Below are 21127 nucleotides of genomic sequence, written 5' to 3'. Positions count from 1 at the left end.
TGTGCGTGAATGGATGTGTGTGTTGCATGCGAGTGTTGGGAGAGGTGAATGGGGAGTGCACCTAAAGACCACCAACAGGCAGATACCGAGGATGGTCAGGATGTACTGAAGCACAGCATATTTGAAACTGATAGTTGCTTTAAGAAACCATTACTTGCACAGCTTATAAAAAGAGTTTTATTTCTTCTCCTCCTCCATACCCCTCCCCCCCACAGGGGGTCTCCAACTCCAGTCCTGTATATAGCCAGTAGGTTTTCTATCCTATCCCGCAAATACCCAGAACAGGTGTGGTTCAACAGAAGCCAGGTAGGATAGACAACATCATTCTGGGTATTAGATCTCCAGGACCGGAGTTGGAGACCCCCACCCTACTGCAATCAACAAATTCCCAGGAGAAAGATGAATTTTTTTTAATTTTCACCACAAGATTAAAAACTTACATAGAAAGTAGATAGTGGTGTTAAGGGAACCACACTCACAAAGGAAACATGCAGAAAAAAAATAAATGACCGTTTTTGTACAAAACCTACAGAATGAGATTAAATGAATACGGCAGACATAGAGAGAACAGAATCCCAGTGCAGACTGGAGCACGATGAGTAATCTGTGAACATAAAAGTCTGAAGGCCGTTTATAAAAATGAACCCACAGAGCAGACATGTGTTGGGCAGCTGCAGGCCATGTTTCCTACAAACCCAAAGGGGGGGGGGGCATTTTGATGGCACTGGGGGTGCCGAGAATACGTCTATGACCGCAGCACTGCCTCATCCAGCTCGAAGATGAAATGCTTGAGGTCCTCTAGGCATCGCTCGCGGATCTCGAAGAGGTTCTCCTTCAGTGGGTTCTGCAGCTGCTTCTCCAGGCTGGGCTCTTTGGCCACCAGCATCTTCACCACCATACCAAAGGTCTCGCAGTCCTGCCTGTAAACCTGCGAAGTGAGGACAGCGGAAATCCACTGGTCAGAGGGTCGTCTCCTCCGGCCCGTGCTGCGCGACGCACTCCAGGGAGTCTATCACTGGCCACATTCATAAGGACTAAGCCATGGGGTTAGACGAAAGGCCCTGTGGAAGCGGCTCCACGCAGTGCAGCAGCCGTCCGAGTGCGTGGACGCCGTGACACCTCTGCATCCAGACACAGAAGATCACGAGCTGTTTCCCCACCTCCATCTACCTCATTTACATTAAACAGCATGTTTCCTCCAGACCATCTGTGCCACGTCCTGTTTGCTCTGCTCTTCCTCACACTTAAAGCAAATGCCCAAATAACGGTGCTTGGTATCAGCAGTGCGCAGGCAACTCCGGAGCCACTGAAGTGTAGTCGCTACATCCTCCTCCAAGGCCATGACCTGCTGACCCACCCCCCCCCCCCCCCCCCCATGTCCCAAAACACCATAACCCAACGAGGATGCCCTCGTTCCAGTCACAGAACCGGCAATCCCACTTTCCCCAGCCACTCTCGGGGTGTAAAGCCACATTTTTGCACGGCATTCTGTGTACTCAGAGATAGGGCATATCCTCTTTGGGGGACAGGCATCCCAGCACTTCAGGGAAGACACAAATAAATGATTGGCTCACAGCTGCTGCCCATGCTCTGTGCGCGTTTCCCATTTTTAGACGCTTGGGTCTGAGGAAAATAAACACCGACTGTGGCCGGACATGAGGATGGGAGTGGCGGGTGGCGTCCACGTCCTCAAAGCGGCGGGTTCCAGGAGGTGGACAGAACACCCTGCAAGGCCTCATCCTCCCACATTCCGGGGCGAGCTCAGACTTTGGCCCCGTCCTGCTTTTAGGGCCCTGGTGTCAACATGGCCTCGGGGTGTCCCCTGGAAGAACTTTCCACCCTGCGTTTTCGCCCAGCAACCGGGGACTTTTTGGTGCAGGATCCTTAATGGCAGCCGGGTGCGCAGCAGGTGTGTGAGGACAAAGCAGGACAGTGTTAAAACTTGCAAAGGGCCCACGGGCCTCTTCACACCAAACCTCTAGGCTAATTGACCCATGGAGGGCAGCTGTGACACTCTTTATAAAGGTAGGCAGCACCCCAGGTGCGAGTCTGGGGCCAGTTTATCACCTACGGGGACTGGAAAGCTCCGTTTGATCACTGCTGTGGGCCAGACCACACTCCTGCGGTTCGTGCCACCCCCCGACAGCACCAGGGCCTCTACATTAGCTGCCCGAATCCCAGGCACAGAAAATCCCAGCTCCATGATGGCAGGGAAGAGCACTCGGGTCGAACTTCCTGCATGAATCGCTGCGTGCGTTTCAGCTGCTCCGGAACCATTTCATACTTTCTAAAGTAAAACACAGGTCAGATTCCCACGTCGCCCGAGTCTCAGCGTGTCAGGACCGCAAGACAGGTTACGCGTCACACCAGGCCCGTTTGGGTTTCCCTGGGGAGTCCCGCCCCCAAGGAGGAAGAGCAGGAAGTGCAGGAGACCAAGTGTAAACAAGTTCCCCTGCACATCTTGGTGGTGGGGGGGGGGGGGCTAGTTCAGGCACTTTGCCCGGTGCTCGGCAGGGGGTCGAGGATAAACCCCCACCACCTCCAACGATGGCCACCCAGGGGGTAGGAAATAATCCGCACAAGAGGCTGGGGAGGTCTGACTCATTCTGATGCCGGGCTGAGGCAGCACTCATGGGTGACGTCAAGGTGAAACCAAATTAACCCCCCTCAAGCAAAACACAGCGAATGGGTAGAACATTGTATAAAGGCACAGAAGCAGTGGGCGTGGGACCTGGCTTATGCACTGATAACTTATAACACACAATAAAACAGAGAACAGGCAGACGTGTATACTGACACACACACACACGAGGTTGGGGGCAGAGACAGAAACTGGACAGGACGGGGGGGGGGGGGGGACAAATACTTCAGAGAAACTGCAGCAGAGAGGCTGATCAGGGCTGGAGCCCAGTTCCCCCCCCCCGTCTCTGTGGCGATGCTGACAAGTGCTGTAGGAGAGAAGTCCCCCGACACCAGTTAGTAGGCACAAGTTGCAGGGACAGGCCACCGGCATAAACCCCCACCCCGCCAAAGCCACTAATGAAAGCGAATTGGACAATCTGCAGCACCTGCAGATGGGATGTGACTTGGGGTCTCCCAACATCCTGTAGTGGCCCCCCAGCGTACAGGGCCAAACAAGCTAAAGCGTGCAGCGGTAATTAGGACAGGGAGAGGATCTCACAGCGAGGCCCATAATTGTCCGGGTGTGGGCTCAGAGCCCTCCTCCTCACATGGGGGGGGGGAGGGAATCCAAACTCCATCACGCTTTCATGGCACCTTCTAGCCATGGAGGAGTAACACCCACAGCCTGAAGATCTCATTTAACTCCCCCTGTAGTCGTCCTCATCAAATGACTGCCCCACCACACAAGAACGCGGCACATGCACATGTACGGAATCAACTGGCGAGAAGATTTCGAAAAGGTCCCAGAAGGAAATGAGACCCAACAGACACTGGGAGCCAGCGCCTGTGGCCCTTAGGGCGGGTTGTTAAAGGCTAACTGGGCCCCGTGAATCACAGCAGAGTAATGGGAACCCAGCTCAGAGGAACCTTCCAGGGCATGTTGTGGGAGGAGTATTAAACGTCCTCCAGAACGTCCTGCATCTGGGGCGCTCCCGTGAGATACCCTCAAAGTGATATGATTCAAAAGCTTCACATATTAAGCAAACGTGTGCAGATGCCTGTGGCTGACTGCCCCAGTGAGACAGGAATGCTCTGCTAGCTCAGAACCCCCTGCTTAGCTCCAGGACAGCCGCACGGTTCCACACGGCCCGCGAGGCCCTTTACTGGAGAGCCGAGCGCAGAGCACAGAATGCAGCCAAATGTGCCCGTTACTGGTTCACCAATCAGCCACGCAGGACTCCGCCCACACACACCAGAGGGGAGCCGTTTCCACGGGAGCCACTTCCAGGGACCGATGCCCCCCCCCTCCGGAAAGCAACCACTCAGCTGAAACATAATCTGTTTCTGTTTGGAAGGTCAGAGCTCTTTCAGGAGCATATTAAGAGGTTTACCTTTGTCTAAAGTAAATGTTTTTCTTCCTACTTATAATGTGGGACCGTTAATTTAATAGAAAAGAAATGTTTATGCAACTGGCCAAAGGTTTCAGGGAACCTGCGTGTTCCCCACAGGAGAGGAATTCCAGATGAGAACATCCACCTCATTCCTGTTTCACTGAAGGGAAGTTAGATGCCACTGCGCTCCCTGTCTGCGTCACATGGGATCCTGTGACATTCTTGGACACAAATAACGTCAAAGCAGACGGAAGCTGCCCTCCTGAGCCGCAGCGAGGACGATCTGGGCTGGACCGTGGTGGGGGGGCGCCCTTTCAGAACCCACACCCCCGCCAGTAACTCTGCAAAACAGGAAGGGTGAGACTAACCTTTCAGTCTGCTGCTTTGTTCAGTGTGAGTCAGTCCCCCCCACGGGATCGAGGTGCTGATCCCAAGGCCTGATACTGGGGCCACACAAGAGGGCCTGCCGGGGGGGGCTCTGTAATTGTACGGACATGGACCACTAGCTTAATAGCAGTCTAAAGGGCTGTAAAAAAATAAAAATAAAAAAAAATCAAGCAAATACACCCCCAAGCCTTCCAGCAGCTGGCCTCTCGCATGGATTGTCCAGCTGGGGCGGCGGGGGGGTGAGCTGCAAGCATCACCGCTCCCTCAACCAAACCATAAAACATGGACATACGGACCAGAGAAATAACTCGAGCCGTGTGCAGAGGGACGGGGAGCCGGGGGGACGGGGAGCCGGGGGGACGAGGCCGGGACGGGGAGCCGGGGGGACGAGGAGCGGGGAGCCGGGGGGACGAGGGGGGGACGGGGAGCCGGGGGGACGGGGAGCCGGGGGGACGGGGAGCCGGGGGGACGGGGAGCCGGGGGGGACGGGGAGCCGGGGGGACGGGGAGCCGGGGGGACGGGGAGCCGGGGGGGACGGGGAGCCGGGGGGGACGGGGAGCCGGGGGGACGGGGAGCCGGGGGGGACGAGGCCGGGACGGGGAGCCGGGGGGACGGGGAGCCGGGGGGGACGAGGAGCCGGGGGGACGGGGAGCCGGGGGGACGGGGAGCCGGGGGGACGGGGAGCCGGGGGGACGGGGAGCCGGGGGGACGGGGAGCCGGGGGGACGGGGAGCCGGGGAGCCGGGGGGGACGGGGAGCCGGGGGGGACGAGGCCGGGACGGGGAGCCGGGGGGACGGGGAGCCGGGGGGACGAGGAGCCGGGGGGACGAGGAGCCGGGACGGGGAGCCGGGGGGACGAGGAGCCGGGACGGGGAGCCGGGGGGACGGGGAGCCGGGGGGACGGGGAGCCGGGGGGACGAGGAGCCGGGGGGACGAGGAGCCGGGACGGGGAGCCGGGGGGACGAGGAGCCGGGACGGGGAGCCGGGGGGACGGGGAGCCGGGGGGACGGGGAGCCGGGGGGACGAGGAGCCGGGGGGACGAGGAGCCGGGGGGACGAGGAGCCGGGGGGACGGGGAGCCGGGGGGACGGGGAGCCGGGGGACACAGCAGGACCGTAGACCAAGGTAATCATACTTTGAACTACAGTGGTTCAAACCAACATGGTTCAAACTACTTTGTGACTGTTGGACATTTGAAAGCAGCAAATAAAGTAGCTCAATAAGGCCCCTAGTCTGGGGCGAAGCCCCTCGACACTGCAGCAGCAGAAACACAGAATCAGCAAACAGGTTTAATTATGGATTCAGAGGCTTAATGTCCCATATTTACATATGCGGTCACCTTGCTTTGTACTTTTCTGCGGTGTTCATTAGTACGAAAAACTAAAAATAAAGCACTTACAAACCAATGATGTACCATTTGGCTCATTCAGAACTTGGTGACACCCCCCCCCCCCAATGCCAGGCTAAAGCCCTCATTTTAAAACTTAATCACCAGTTGCTGAAACTTTGGAGTCGAACGAGTTTGTCAGAACAGAGTAATGAATTAACATCAGAAGGCCAAAAAAAGGCTTGTAAAGGCTGAGGGTTTAACGACCACACGCTAATTATAGAAAGTTCATTTACTCCTCATCCTGACTCATGAGGAACAACTCAGCATTCATGATTGGATGGAAACCATAAAAGCCAGACCAATCTTTGCGACAATCCCACAAGCGGGACAAAGGCGAGACACCGTGGATTCAGGGAATCACGTAGCTTACATTGAACATTCAGGCTGAAAAATGTCATAAACTGGCAGTCAGAAACTGGCAAAGTACAAACAGGTACAGACATTAAGGCATCGCAGTCATTAAAGTTGGGAAACTTAACAAGAGCCTGATCTGTGTCCTTTGCACCATCGGCTTTGTGAGCCTCAAAGCCCCGTAAATCAGAGCCCTTCTGGCGGTGTAATAAAGGATGATTTACTGCGGTTTCTGTGCCATTAGCAGAACATATTAAGTGGAGGTGCGTGTGAGTGAATGCAGTCCCCGTCACGTGTGTGACAGCAAACGTGAACATATCACCCGCATCACGTGGAATGACGGACGGATACCGAGAGGGTATGGAAAACCAAAAGCACAATGGGGCTCACGTCCAAGGTTCCCACAAAGACGGTGGGATGATATTTAAGGCGGGATGTGATTTTGGCTGTTCAGGAAGCCCGACCGTATGTGCCTCTGCCGGTGTGGGGAGCAAGCCAGCTCGGTCTCCCTCAGACCTGATTCACAGAGAACGCCAGGTTCTGGTTCCGATAACCACACCAAGGCAAAGAAGGCCCTGCGAGAGCCTTAATCTCGCAGGTGCTCTTATCCAAGCGGCGACACGTTTAAGGCGGGAAGTAGCAGTTAGGGGTTAAGGCAGGGGTGGGCAATCTTATCCGCAAAGGGCTTGTGTGTATGCGGGTTTTTGGGGTAACCTTTAGGTCAGCTGTTCACACCCAGGTGTGAGGACTCTTCAGCCAATCGGTCCTCCAATTAGTGACCTAATTAGGGAGTTGCATCGAAAACCTGCACACACAGCGGCCCTTGGCAGGTAAGATTGCCCACCCCTGAGTTAAGGGCCTTGGTCAGGGGCCCAATGGCAAAGTTACTCTGCAGACTCTAGGAATTGAAGCAGCAATCTTCCAATCACAGGCACAGCAGCCCAACTTGCTGAGCCAGACACCACTCCGTGAAGCGTCTCCATGGCAGCGATTAATAATCCCACCCAGCTTCAGCTCTGCTACACACTTTACCATTTCATTTTTCTGAACTCCAAAGAACTGCAGATATTAAAAGCCAAGAAAGGTCCATGGCACCTCCCCCCCCCCATGGTTGTAAAACATTTGCCTTTGATGTCGCCGTTACCCCTAAAACCCTTAATAATCCGTATTTCGCTTCGGGACCTGCCGAGTCAGACAGGGCCAGAGAGGGGCCCTGAGGAACACCTATTTGATGTTTATGACCCAGCACTTTTCATACTGCTTGCCTGTGTCGAGAGGTGGTGCCCGTAGGGTGCGTCTGATTGGGGCGCTCGCTCAGGGGACCGTGGACCCTGCCACACGGCTGCACCCAGCCCAGCTCAGCTAGTTTGGCACTTTAGAAACTAAACAAAGACGCGTCCAGAGTACAGCACAAATATTTACATATTTAGCCTAAATTTGGCCAAACTGTTAAAGGTTAGTAAAGGAATCCATTTCAGAACCAGAATCTAACTGGGTAATGTATAAATCAGTGTTTCCCAACCCGGTCCTTGGGGACCCCCCAGTCCAGGTTTTTGCTCCCTGCCAGACAGTCCGTCTGTAGGCCCCCAAGGACCGGATTGGGAAATACTGTAAATAATTGGAGCCTAACCCTTATCTTCAACCGAGCGCCCATCCCAGAGCTGAATCCAAGAACGGGCGTCGTATATGAATGTACAGAGTGAGTCCAAAGGCACAAAACGCAAAGATGCAGATCAACCCAAAAAGCGCTGGGCGGGTTACACTTTCGGCCCGGGCAGAGAGGGAGCAGACCGGAGCGGCCCATATACTGATGGAGATGCGAGGCTCTCTGCCACTTCAATAGAGTCATCACAGTCTGCGAAACCCAAACATCCCAGCACTCATGTAGGGGTGATACGCTGGAGCAGGAGGGCAGGAGGAGCGTCCTTGGCCGGCCCAGACAGGACCCCACCTCTGCCAGGGGAAGGAAGCACGGAACCTTGCTCAGCTAGGAGCTGGCGTCCCCTGCCAGCTTGGCACACATACTAGGTCCAGGCCAAGGTCAACCGGAGCTGCTGTCTGTCCCCAGTGGGCCCATCCGGCTGTTTCACCGCACTCACACAAGTGACAAGGCAGCCAGAGGGAGACAAAGGGGAGCGAGAGAGAGGCAGATAGACAGAAGCAGAAAGACTGATGGAGGATTTCATCCTCATACCGCAGCTGATGCATGTTGCCACCACGATGTACAAACCCCGCCCCACTCTCTCTCAGTATCTACGTGCCCCCCCCCACCTTCTCGATCTCCCGCGCTTTGGCAGCGATGGCCTCACTGCGGCGTTCTGCGTAGTTGCCGCTTGCAGCCGTGACGGAGTCCTTCCCGACCAGAACCTCGTCCTGCTCTCCCTCCGGCAGCCGCTCGTCCTCCTGAGGAACAGAACAGAACCGGCTCGTGGACCCGATCCGCTGGCCCGAAGACGACCAATAACGGAGTGTTGCGGAGCGCAGGCATCTATGCGGCGTAGCGATGATGGCGAGAATGTGACGATGCGAGGCGACTTTCAGGCTAAAAACACTCACAAAGTCGGCGTGGGGCTCGGTGCCGTCGGCCTCCAGCGGCTGCTCCGCCTTCTCGGGTGGGGTTTCCACGGAAGAGGCCTCGGGGGCCCGACTGGCCTTGTCAGAGCCGACCTGGACGCAGACAACAGCACAGTGACACCAGCTATTTCATACATATTTACCGTTTCATTCACTGACTCCATGTTGCACCTTCTTTGTCCTACACTCTTACTGCTAGGGTCAGCCAACCTTCAGAGAGAAAGGCCCACCTTGTCTGAGGTCTGTAATAATATTCCACCTCAAACTAAAGCTTTCCGGTCTCTTACGGAATAATGCAAATTAGAAATTTCACTAGCATTGTATTGTTTTATTAGCCTGGAAGATGATCCCACTTCCTTACCTACCTCCCACTGCTAGCTAGCAAACTGGTGATATCACGATCTTGCTAATTAGCAGGCTTTCTAAGCTTTCATCAGTCAGACAGTGACTGCAGATACTGATGTCACCTTAAATGAGCGACTTTGTGAAAGTCGACTCTTTCATTCATACTGACGTTTCAATCATCGCTGCCCCGCTGGCATAAGCGCCCACCTAATGCAAGCTACAGGCAGGGCTAGACTTCACGGGGGGGTGGGGGGGTAGCACCAGGTATTCTGTTTATGAGACAGCAAGTATAAAACGCTGCATGTTGCAGTAAAGCACTTGGCAATTCATTCAAGGCAAAAGGAGCATTAATTCACAGGGAAGGAAAACTTTGAGGGGTCCTGCAGGCCTGCTTGGCATTGCTACGCGTGCTAGCTGCATCATTGCTAATGCTAACTGAATTTCAGAATCAGCAAAGAGGTGAACAGCTCACCAGGGACAATGAGGAGATTCATGGATATATTAAGAACAGGCACAAATAACTGTACACCCCAACAAAATGTCTCTCGCTCTTATCAGTAGTTCCACATTTCATTCAAATTGGAGTATCGTGGCCCAGAAGGAGTCACCAATGAGGATGTGACTAATCTGAAGGCTTATTCAAAAATAACAAAATATCTTAAAATATTTTTTACATCTTTCTTTCATCACATCCCCTCACATGTGCCTAATGTGATGTTCAGGGAGCCGAGAGCCAATGGTGAACCAGAGCTACATTATGTGTGATCATATGACCCGGTACACCTTAAAACTCTGAAGTCATGGGACCGGACACGAGGAAGACGATTGGCCCTGGAGAGCGGCAGCCCACCTTGGGGGCAGAGCAGGAGCTCTGTGGAGAGCCGTCGCGGGAGGCGTTCACGGGGTAAGCCAGGGGGCGCTCTTTATCTGCAGAGGAAGAGAAGGCAGGACAGACGCATCACGACAGGATATCACATGCATGAGGTACCAATGCGCGACTGCTTGTGACTGGTACAGGGTGAGCGCGCCTGGCTGACACCAGTCACTGGGGGGCGCCACCTTTGGCGGAGTATCCCGAGCAGATGGATTGCTGTTTATTTGGTGCCGCATAAGCGACCGGGTGCACAGGGAGGAAAATGTTGGGGACCCTAACCCATTTATTTAGGGATCTCATGGGGGCAGAGGGGAGCCAGAGACAACGAGGACCAGGCGCAGGACAGCGGGCCGGTAGAACCGACAAAGGGGGTCTTGGACCCCTCATCGAACCAAGGAAGGAACAGGCTGGAGTCTGACATTATCGAAAGATGGCGGAAACATGGCTTTCTGGGGGGCGGCAGCCGCAGGGTCGCTGCAGGGGATGATGACATTAGAGCCTACATCACTTTCCCCAAATCAAACGGACCCCCCCCTCCACCACAGCAAAAGCAAAGGGCCAATTAAAGTCATGACTCACAGCAGCCTGAGAGCTGATCACGTCACTCAGCGACCACACACACACAGGGAGAGTCGTCAGAGATCCCGCAGCCTCACGCCCTCTGGGGCAGGGCTGGCGGGGGTCAAGGAATACATCGGTCTGCTTCAATAGACAGAAATGGAGGGTCTTTCCGAATGACTGTCGAAACAGCCAGAAGAGAGCTGTGAGACCCCCCCCACCCCCAGAAAAAAAAAAAAAAAAAAAACACAACTCTGTTCACCACCCCACACGGAGGGATCACTCCTCATGCTCATGTAGGCGGATTTACACCATCTGGAGAGGCCCTGCCGCCTACCACACAATGCCAGCGGGCGGCTTGGGCACCACCAAGGGGCCGAGAATCGCTCCTGACTGAGGAGCAAAGACCCCGCCCAAAAGTACTGGACCATCCTTGCTCTGCTGGGCTGGAAAACACTGCCCTAGTCTGGTGACAGCCATATACTGCACCCACGTGTGTGGAATCACGCGTCTGCAGAGTCCGGACAAAAGCAAGAGAGGACGCAGAGAGGGACTCCAGCTTCAGATTCGGTATGAAGGACCTCCAGCACCAAACTGTTCGATGGCGAACATCTGTGAAGGTCTGAGGGCAGCGACGGCCTGGGCTTCATGGGAGGCCGCTGTCAGCCAGAGCGGACACAGGCTCATTAGGATGATCTATCGCTAATCTAGTAATTAAGTAATTAACACAAGGAAGAGGAGGAAATCAATCAATCAGGGGTGTTCCCATCGAGCGCCTGGCGGAGGCGCTGTGAACCGACAGCTGGCTGGCAGGAGAATAAGTTCTCATTATGGGGGGAGGGGGGCTTGGCAGTTTGCCTCTCTGCCGTCTTTCTTGGGGGGGGGGGTGAAGCTCGCCATGTCATTTACCACGTCTACATTTACAGCAGAGATATGGTTGGCCAATGAGAGGCCAACATCAGACACCCCCATGTCCATCTCACAGGGATCCCTCCCCCCAACACAGGTAGGATGAGGAATCAGCCATTACTGGAGTGGGCAAAGACCACTCACACCCAACTGAGCCCTAAACACCCGAGCCTACCCCCCCCGACACCCACCTCGATCCATCTCTCCGGGGAAGCCCCCTGGGCACCCTCACATCTGTTCCCCGTGACCCGAGAGGACACATTTCGCGCACTTTGAAGTGCTGGTTAATTCGTACGCCAGACGTGCTGTGGGAGGGGGTGCTTTTACTGCATCTTCAAACAAGCCGGGACATTCTCTCCAAACGTCGGCTGACCATCCACCCCTGCGTGCTCACACCCTTCGGCTCGGCACCAAACACACATGGACACTAAGCAAACATACGCAGGCGGTGCAGCGAGGGCTCGGGGGTGCCGCTGGGAGCAGGGGGGGTGCAGCAAGGGCTCGGGGGTGCCGCTGGGAGCAGGGGGGGGGTGCAGCGAGGGCTCGGGGGTGCCGCTGGGAGCATAGAGGAGCTTCAAGAAAATCTCAAGCCTATCATCACTCCGGAGAAAAGTGCAACGGCCTGTCTGAAAATTAAATGTTTTTTCCATTTTTTTGCATGAATATATGAAAAGGATCATGCTGTCCTGGGAACATCTGGCCCCCAGAAGGGACACAGGAAGAGCCCTAAGTCACCTCTAATCACTCGGGCCATCGGCCATTCTTAACAAGTTCCAACGAACCCAACACCCTCGTTAAATACACACCTCATCCACAGAACAGATGGCCCCGGCTGCTGGCCTTAATTACGTCCAGCGGCAGCCTGCTCTGAGCTGCTGTTTTGGGGGGGTCACCGGGGCCATCCTCTGACGGGCTGAGACAGGAGCTGCACGGCTGTGTGGGGGAGTACCACAACGCCCCATCGGACCGTGGACATAACACAGCTCTGCAGAACACCACGCATCAGCACCTTGCTGACTCAGTCAGCCCATGGGAGATGACTTACCCAGCTCTCGGGCCTGGTTATAAGACTCCTCATGTCCTGGGGGGGTAGATAAGAAAAGCTTAAATAGGGCTAATTATGCAGTGATTAAACTGCAGACGCACTGGCTGATTTTGTGCTACTGCCGTTTACTGCTATGAACTAAAACCTTAAACTCCCATAAACCCTGACCACGACATTCAGCCAATAAAACTCATGCACACAGAACAATGTAGACTTGTTTTTAACGCTCTGCCTGTTTTTGCACATTGGCTCATGCGGGCAGTCTTTGGACACCAATTCCCAAGATGCACCACACCAGAAACAGTGTGGGCACTGAACAACGCGCATCAAACTGAGGGAGCACAGAAATAAAGGTTCACATTTAGAGCCAGAAGCAGAAGCTGGAAGACCGAAAAGCAGAGACGGCTTTAACACCACTGAGCAGGAGCGCAGGAGTTAAGCGCAGCCTAGAGAAAAGGCTCCTACACGACACATGGGGCTGGAGGGAGGCCCCTAGAGGCAGGAGACACCTACTCTTTCGCTGTTGGGTCTGGTAGGAGTAGCTTTTACTCCTCTCGGGGGAGTAACTCCTGCTGCTCAAGCTGGAGCCGGAGCGGCTGTGGGGGGAGTGCGGCACCTCCTTCCTGAAGGGGGAGCGCTCACGCTGAGGGGGGAACATGGTTTTCCTCCTGATGCTGTCCCGGTGATCCCTGGGGAGGGCAAAATGTGGAAGGCGGTGTGAGGAGGGGAGCCATAGGAGGCCTAATGCTGAACTGTGAGAGGGAGAGAAACTCAGGGACAAAGACAAGAGAGAGACAAAAGGACAGAGAGAGAATAGCAGAGAAGCATAGAAAGGCATGGAGAGGCACACACACACGTATGCAGCTTTACTGTCTTGCCACAGCTGTCTGTCTGTCACAATTTTAGGCGCCTGCAGTTTCGGAAGGAAGAAGACAGGAGACGAGGAGGAAAGGAGGCCTGGGGAGGACCACAGGCTGCTGGGACCTAAAACCCGATGCGGGCAGTGAGATCAGCGTCACGCAGTGGGGGCAGAGGGCGTTAATTAGGAGATTAACACAGAGGCAATAATGCGATAACTGACATCCCCAAAATGGCAAAAGAAGCCGAAAAACTGCTACCAATCCGAATTTCTGATTTCGATCTGTGTCTCCCCCCCCCCCCCCCCCATTTGAAAAAGGTGCCACACCGAGGGAGGGAGGTGCTGACTCAGGAAAGGAGGCTAGGGGGTGACCGGGAAGAGAGCAGAGCAGCACCTCAATACATACGAGCGGGCAGACCTCACATCAGGACTGGCTACTGACATCACTGCCGAAGGTCACTACAGGGGGCAGCGGGGGGCACCAGGCCCATGCCAAGGGGGTGCCCCCCATCTCACTCTTCAGCCCAACCCAAAAAGCCAGTGGAACACAGAGCTGGGGGGCCAGTATCATACACCAGGCCACCATCCCCCTGCCCCCAAACAACACCAGCGATCTACTACTCCAACCTGAAATACGCAGGGTGCTAACGGCAACATCATGGGCCGTCATGCCTACCAAAGTGATTACGCACCATTATACGACGGGCCGTAGCGCTGGGGGAGGGGGGGCATAAAGTAATTAAAGGCACCTGGTCTGCATGACCCCTGCCTGACCCAGGCCCACGGCCCAAACAAAGGGGCAGCTTAACGTGACCTCGCAAACTTTTATGGCCTTGGGTCCGTTTGAAGTATGAGACTTGCTGTGCCATTTGTTCGGACAGTAAATTAACACAGCTCCCTCTAGCGTGTCAGTATCGCCGCCCTGCAGACCATTCACTGTCAGTGACCTTGGCTAAAAAGAATTCCAGGGAGGCCCAGAAACAGGCGAGTGGGGCCGAGGGAGATCATGAAAATGGTTAAAAGGGATGTCCCTTTTTAAAGGGGGGGGGGGGGGGGGGGCTTGGCAGACCCACCTCAGGCTTGTCCATCGGATGTTTCACAGCCCGTATCTAAGCACACATCAGCACCCAGAGATACTTACAAAGACCCCATGTGACCCAGTAGCCCCTGCCCTCTCTGAGTGGAGGGAGGGGCTTCCTCTACGGATTGGGATTCACTCCCCCCTTGAAATATATGAAAGCACAGCTTTATCAGAACGGGGTCATATCCTAGGGGACTGTGGGTGTCAGGGCAGAGGCCCCGCAGGTCGCTACCATCACACGCGGCGTTACACGCATGAAAGCGCGATATATAATTGGACATATGAAGCCGATGGACCCAAGCAGGTCGAGAGTAGCAGGTTTAAGACTCTCCACAAAAGAGCTTTACTGGCAATTAAGGGGGGGGGGTACTTTAATGGTTATGGAGGGAAGGACTTCAAAACGGATTACTCCTGGCTCCCAGCAAGACACCCATTTGGCTTATTATCCAAAATGCTTGGCATGGGGGTCAAGAGGGACAGAGGAGCAGCCCGGGCTGCTCTTCCCTAAAAACCGGGCCCAGATGGGTCGTCTCCAACCCCCTCATGCCCCCGGACCATGGACGACTGCAGGGAGAATCTCACCTGGGGACAAGTCAAGGCCCCCGATAACCAGATTATGGCTTGCGGTGGGGAAGGGGGGGCAGCATCACAGGGCTGACTATCGCTAGGGAAACCGACTTGGAGCGGGATGGACGGCTCACGCTCAGACGTTTCAAAGTCTCGTGTCTCTGTTTAATTCAAGCGTACCCAGGAAGCCAGTGTTTACATCTTCCACGAGGGCTTTTCACTTTCATAAATAAATAACCCGAGATCAAAAGCAGCAAAGATTTTTTCCAGCAGAGCCTGGGCAGGACGTGTGTGAGGGGGGATGTTAAGCAGGTACAGCTGCGCGCCTGGCGCTAGGCTGCGGGGGCTGAGCACACAGGGCCCGCTGCAGGCAGCCGCACCCCGGGATGTGAAGCAGCATTCGACACACAAAGTCCGGCTCCTTCAAAGCTCAAGGTTACTGCCAGCCCTTTGAAGGAGCCCTCTGCTGCCCTCTGCTGCCAGCACAGGAACTTGCGGCATGCTTCCCACTGTGGGGTTAGGTGCCAGTCTCAGTTACAGATTTGCTTGCTGAGAAAATGACAACAGTGACAGGACATTCCCGTCCAAGTGATTACAAAGGCCAACCGTCACAGGTCCAATGTTACAATACCACATAACAGACGGCGACATTACAGGTAGAAAATCATTTTGTTTTATTTCACAACTGTTCCCATTCCTAAAAATAAACAGCCGCAAATCGATAGAGCTGTTGCATCATTCTTGCCGGAAATTGCTGCATGCATCTTTACATTAAGATATGGTCTGTGTCAGTTACCAAGATGCTTTTTAAAATGCAAAAACTAAAATTATAGTAATTTGGGGAAAAAAAACATTTTGAATGTGCTTTTGCTTCAAAAGTGGGTCAGTTCAGCAGGAATTATTGGGCATAAGTAGCTTAAATCTCACTTGCACAACCCCCCCCCCCCCCCCCCCATAAGATGTGGCCATTAAGCTTCCCTGGGGGGGAGGGCAGGAATGGCACCAACTTCTCACCTGAACTGCTGGTCATCACGGGCGTCTCGGTAGTACTGATAGGTGTCCTCCTGCAGGGGGCGACAGACACATCTGTCACAGCTCGTGTGTCCCCTTTTAGGTAAGAGACTTACAGCTACAAAATTTTAAGATATCACTGATGACTGAGAATTAAAAACACACACACACACACACACAGAATTATCCACCTGAAAGCGGAAAATACATTTTGTTGTGGCACCAAGACCAGAAATTAAAGCTTACAATCCCATGACCCTGATCAGGAGAAGCAGCTGGATGGATGGATGGATGGACGGACGATATTCAGTTAAAAAATCTGTATTGCATAATTATAAATTCCAGATATAGCAGCATGGCATGATTCGTCGTCATCATGCAGAATTTATGGTTACCCAACATAGAAACTTAGGATATTGTACAGTGTACAACAGGCGACCTATGTAAGCAAATGTTATGTAGCACTATTAATTTGCTCATTAGCGGTTAGCCTTCTAGGACTTGGTTACATTGTAAAACACTAGTTTAAGCTCCCACTTTTGTTTCAGTATGATGGTTATGATGTAGAGATGACTTGCATGAAATATCTTCTCTTTAAAATATCCAAGAACCTCAGTATTGTGAAGAAACTATATTCCTCTCAGAGGCTGCCCAAGGAAGATGGATAGAATGTTTGGGCAAGAAGGCCAGGTCTGGAAATTTCATGCCATTCTTGCATCCATCTATCCATCCACCCATCCATACTGACAAGACAGGAAATAAATAAGGGGGAAGTAACCATGGCTGGCACGTCACCACGCTAAAATGTCAGCACTCAGATTTCGGTGCGGATGCTCAGAACCATGACAGCAACTGCTTGGCAGCAGAGATAATGTCATTTCCTGCTTAGCCAGTCGGCAGGTGAGGCACACGGGCAAACCTCAAAGTCAGGATTGCTGGCAGCCTGAGCTGCCGCATGCGCGGGTCTGTCAGCGGATGGCGGTGCACGTACCCGTCTCGGCGGGCCACTCCTCCGCTCGCTGGCAAAGTGGCTGTTCTCACCATAGTAGCCACGCTGGTCATCGCCGTGGTAACTCCGTGGGGCCCCGTTCGGGTAGCGGGGACTGTCGTATTCGAAGCCACGTATATACTCCTCATCCGGTCTCCCGAAGCCAGGTCTCCTCTCACTCATGTCACGAAAGTAGGGACTCTGCAGGCCCAGATCAAAGACCCGTTATGACCAGAGGCCGGTCCCGCTCATGGGCCACCTTAAAACGGGACAATCAAAGAGGTCGCTCATCTGATGGGAACAGCGACACACAGAACGAGTTACTGTCACTTAGGGGGAATTAAGATAGCAAGACTGCAGCTCATTTCATTTACGGTTTCTGGATAAATCAAAAGCTCACAATTCCTTCCATTTCACACTGTGCAGATCTGAGCAGACAGACAGGTATTAGGGTTGGATCTATTTTAATAAATACTGGACACTGAGGACGTCAGAAATGCCAGAAAGACACGCCATGCGCTAATTAATTCACATGCCCTCTCAGACAAGCTATGATTAGCTCTGTTGGCGAAACACACAGACGCAGTTGAATAAATTCCTCTGCGCAGCCACACCTTCCTGCAGGAACTAATGGCATTTATAATAAAAAAAAATAAAGAGAGCAAGTGATACAGTGTCAGAGATTCCCATGGCTCTGGGGAATGTAATTAACCATCCACCTACACACTTCTACAGCAGATGTCGCTCGGACACACATGTGCTAAAGCAGAAAGCAGCGGCCACCAAGGGAACAGAGAAAGACAGAATGCAACTCACCCCACGGTCCGGATGAAACTGCGGCTCATACATCCCCCGCATGTCTCTCTCCCTCCGGTAGGCCACTGTGAGAAGCGATGGGTCAGAACTACATTTTCCCAGGATTTAACAGGATACACCCTGACGGGTGTTAGAACTGCGCGGCAAACTCCTACTGAGTGTTTTTAAATTATTCCGTTGTCGCAGGTTCTGCAACTGATTAATAAGGCCTGCAGCCGGGGCACGCTGGAGACCATCACCTCAACAACTATTGAGATGAGGAGCACATTCACTCAGACTTGTCTCCCCAAAACACAAAACTGACGAACACAGGTGCAGCTTCCACATTGCCATGACTGCACATTTCACTTCAGACAGAAATGCTAAGCCATGATAGTTATTAGAAGTACAATGCTGCTTCATCTAAATGCACCTGCATTATGAACAGACTTTGAATGTCTGTATATTCATTTGCAGAACAGGCATTTTGCAATGTATTTACCACAGTAGTACATAGATTAAAGAAAACCGTGGAAATAGTTTCCTTATGCCTATTTTCTTACTGACTTTACTATACATATTTGTTGTCTTTCTGCTACGATTATTCTCATGCATTTCTTTCTGTGCTGTTGGACAAAAATGTCCCCCCACAGGGACCAATAATGCTTCATTTCATCATATCTTATGTGCAGGAACACGAGCACTGGGCTGCTGGAGAAGTTTAACAAAATCAGCCTGTTAGTGTAGACGAGAAGACGAGGCAGGCATGCTGTGGTGAGACGCCGACCTGGCTGAATGGCCGACACCATGTACCCTGCAAGTCACTTAACCAGAGGCTTAGCGTTTCTGTCTGCCAGCCAATTGGAAACCGCATCCCCAGGAGACTCTTCAGAGCCTGAAGCTTCTCCTATAACATTCTTCTCATTGGCCTTGCCATCTAATGCAAGGATCCTGCACAGACAGATGGCTCCTTTGTTCATAATTAAAAAGGTAATTGAAGGTACAACACAGCCTCCCTCTCATTAATTACTGCTAAGGACAGAGGGGGTGGCATGTGGGCTCCCGCCGCTTGGGGGGTCAGGGACTCCCAAGGGTGGCGAGATCCGCCTTCTCACCTACGTGCTGATGCGCCAGTAATGATTCCCTCAGAGCATTTAAGGGCATAGTGGTGCACATGGGTACAACCCCCTCACTCCCAGCACTGAACCACAAAACAGCCATTTAGTGCTGTCTAAGGACATTCCAGGGATTTCTGCACAGAACAGGAGTGGAGTTCACCCAAACGGACAGGTGCCCCAGTCTACCTGCCTGCAGGCCCAATGGCACCAGCACTGAGCCACTCTGAACTGCTCTGGCACAGTAACCAGTATTACCAGACTGGAGAGCAAGCTAGATCCCCAATGCTGAATAAGAACACAGAGAGCCGGTTATTTTCCCTTTTTATACATTGTGATTAAAGTACTTCCAGACAGTTCTGGACTCCGTAGTTCATGGCAATAAATCTCAAATTGACATGTTTGAGGAGCTCCAATACCACTGTGTTTAAGCCCAACATACAGCATCAGCAACAGGCATCACAATCATAGGATTTCATTTAGGTCAAGGGTGGCCAATCTTATCCAGAAAGGGTGTGTGTGGGGGTCTTCGCTACAACTCCCTAATTAGATTACTAATTAGAGGACTGATTGGCTGAAGAGTCCTCACACCTGGGTTTGAACAGCTGCCCTGAAGATTATCCAAAAACCTGCAAACACCTTGGCCTTTTGCAGATAAAAATGGCCACCTCTTATTTAGGAGATTCTGCATACAACCAATTCAGGCAGGTTTTTTGGTCTGGACGAACACATGCTGTTTGTGTAGCATATATCAATATGTTATGCTCTGGGTAAATGTTGATTTTTATAGCAGTCGTGTTGGGCAAACACTCCCAGGCACAGCACATTTCGGGTCACCACGAAAGGGATGTATGGACCATTAAATAAATTAAATGCGGTACCATAATCAATGTTATGAAAAAAGACTTACTACTTCTGTATATCTGTAACTGCCCGGCAGACAGTCTGGAAAAAAAAAAGAAAAGTCATTTAACTTGCAAAAGAACAGCACTGTCGTTTGGGTACTTTATAGTTCTTTCACTTTCATCTAGCTAAAGACACAAAATCAAAACTTAACTATGAGCAAAAAGACAAGATTAGATACACAATTGAGCTACAGAAGACTGGGTTCATCAGACGTTAATCAGACCCATCGGCTAAAGAGATGGCAATACATTTCCACTTGCATGGTAAAGCTAATTATATAAAAAATATATTTGTAACTGATTCATACGTAAACGTAGGTTTTGGAGCCGAATAAACACAATACTGCCACACAGGATGCCCTTAAGTATACGTTCAAAAACTTACCGGCTTTATCATTCGCCTTTTAGTCAGCGGCACACATGTATTACTATTAATGTCCATATAACAAATCAAACGTAAAAGTCCATTAAAGTGCCAGTTGGGGATCTCTACCTCCCGCAGACCTAGCTACAACTTTCCCCACATTACCTAAAAAAACGAGTGCAAACGACGATCTTGCAGCCACTTCCGGTGCACGAATACAAGGCATTTATTGGATGGTAGCCTTGTCAATCATTACCGTTACGTCATCTTCAAGCGACAAACATGGAAAATCAACAAAGCCTGGCACTCCGCGCTTTTCGCCTTTTCTGCGACCTGCATAGATTCAACGGAAGTCAACAATCAAGCCTTTGTACAGTATAGTGCTCGGATCTTTTCTCATATCAAATTATTTTGGCCTGAATTGTTTTTTTTTTGCTTCTGTCAATTTCTGAAACGAACTTGTTTCATTTTTTCCATCACCATTATCGTCTTACGTTGCCCTGATACTGAAGGATTACCGGTACAATATATTCCTTTTCATAGTTAAAACGAGATAAACCAGTTTGGGTTTAATATTATCACTGCTTCAAATTGTCATTATATAATTATTCTCATGTTTGCTTTACACATTGCACGTCTTTATCCAGTAACTTGTTTGCAAGAAAACCGCATACTGTGTGAGATATACAAGAGATCACAGTGGCTTTCATAATTTTGAAAAATTATTACACGTGTCTTTCTTAAAGATGGTGATAGCCCAATATAATAACGTAATATTGCTGTATTATGTATCTTCCCATAAAATCTGGCAATTCGCAGAAAATTGATTTAGACCAAAGAACTACTTAAATTGATATAAAATAAAAGTATTGTTGTCTACACACATGGCACATAAGCACTCTGTACACTGAATGGGTTTATATCCATCTTGTGTAATCAGAGTTTCCATTACTGCATGCAACATACTGTTGATCTGCATTCATATTTTGGGTGGTTTT

At 52.0% G+C, this 21127-nt stretch overlaps 1 protein-coding gene across 2 annotated transcripts; it reads right to left on the bottom strand.

The window, feature by feature from the left end:
* Positions 1-159: 159 nt before the first annotated feature.
* Positions 160-20322, bottom strand: LOC125738490 (periphilin-1-like). 2 transcript variants are annotated; one of them, XM_049007448.1, is made up of 11 exons: positions 20151-20322; positions 19771-19805; positions 17767-17831; positions 16954-17151; positions 15966-16015; positions 12958-13133; positions 12445-12480; positions 9909-9985; positions 8696-8806; positions 8411-8542; positions 160-928 (listed from the first exon to the last, which is right to left on the bottom strand). In XM_049007448.1, coding segments are annotated over exons 2-11 (1029 nt in total). In that variant the 5' UTR covers positions 19772-19805; positions 20151-20322; the 3' UTR covers positions 160-745. The 2 variants fall into 2 exon arrangements, with proteins under 2 accessions (XP_048863405.1, XP_048863406.1); XM_049007449.1 differs by lacking the exon at positions 12445-12480.
* Positions 20323-21127: the final 805 nt, after the last annotated feature.

Source organism: Brienomyrus brachyistius, chromosome 3 (genome assembly GCF_023856365.1).
Source record: "Brienomyrus brachyistius isolate T26 chromosome 3, BBRACH_0.4, whole genome shotgun sequence".
NCBI classification, from domain to species: Eukaryota; Metazoa; Chordata; class Actinopteri; order Osteoglossiformes; family Mormyridae; genus Brienomyrus; species Brienomyrus brachyistius.
This window is presented reverse-complemented; position numbering and strand designations above follow the sequence as displayed.

Excerpts from the sequence above, each read along its gene's own strand:
- LOC125738490 (XM_049007448.1), bottom strand. Across the intron at positions 9,986-12,444 it reads TAACCAGGCCCGAGAGCTGG|ATAAAGAGCGCCCCCTGGCT; the intron begins GTAAGTCATCTC and ends CTTCCTCTGCAG. Across the intron at positions 8,807-9,908 it reads GCTCCTGCTCTGCCCCCAAG|GTCGGCTCTGACAAGGCCAG; the intron begins GTGGGCTGCCGC and ends GTCTGCGTCCAG.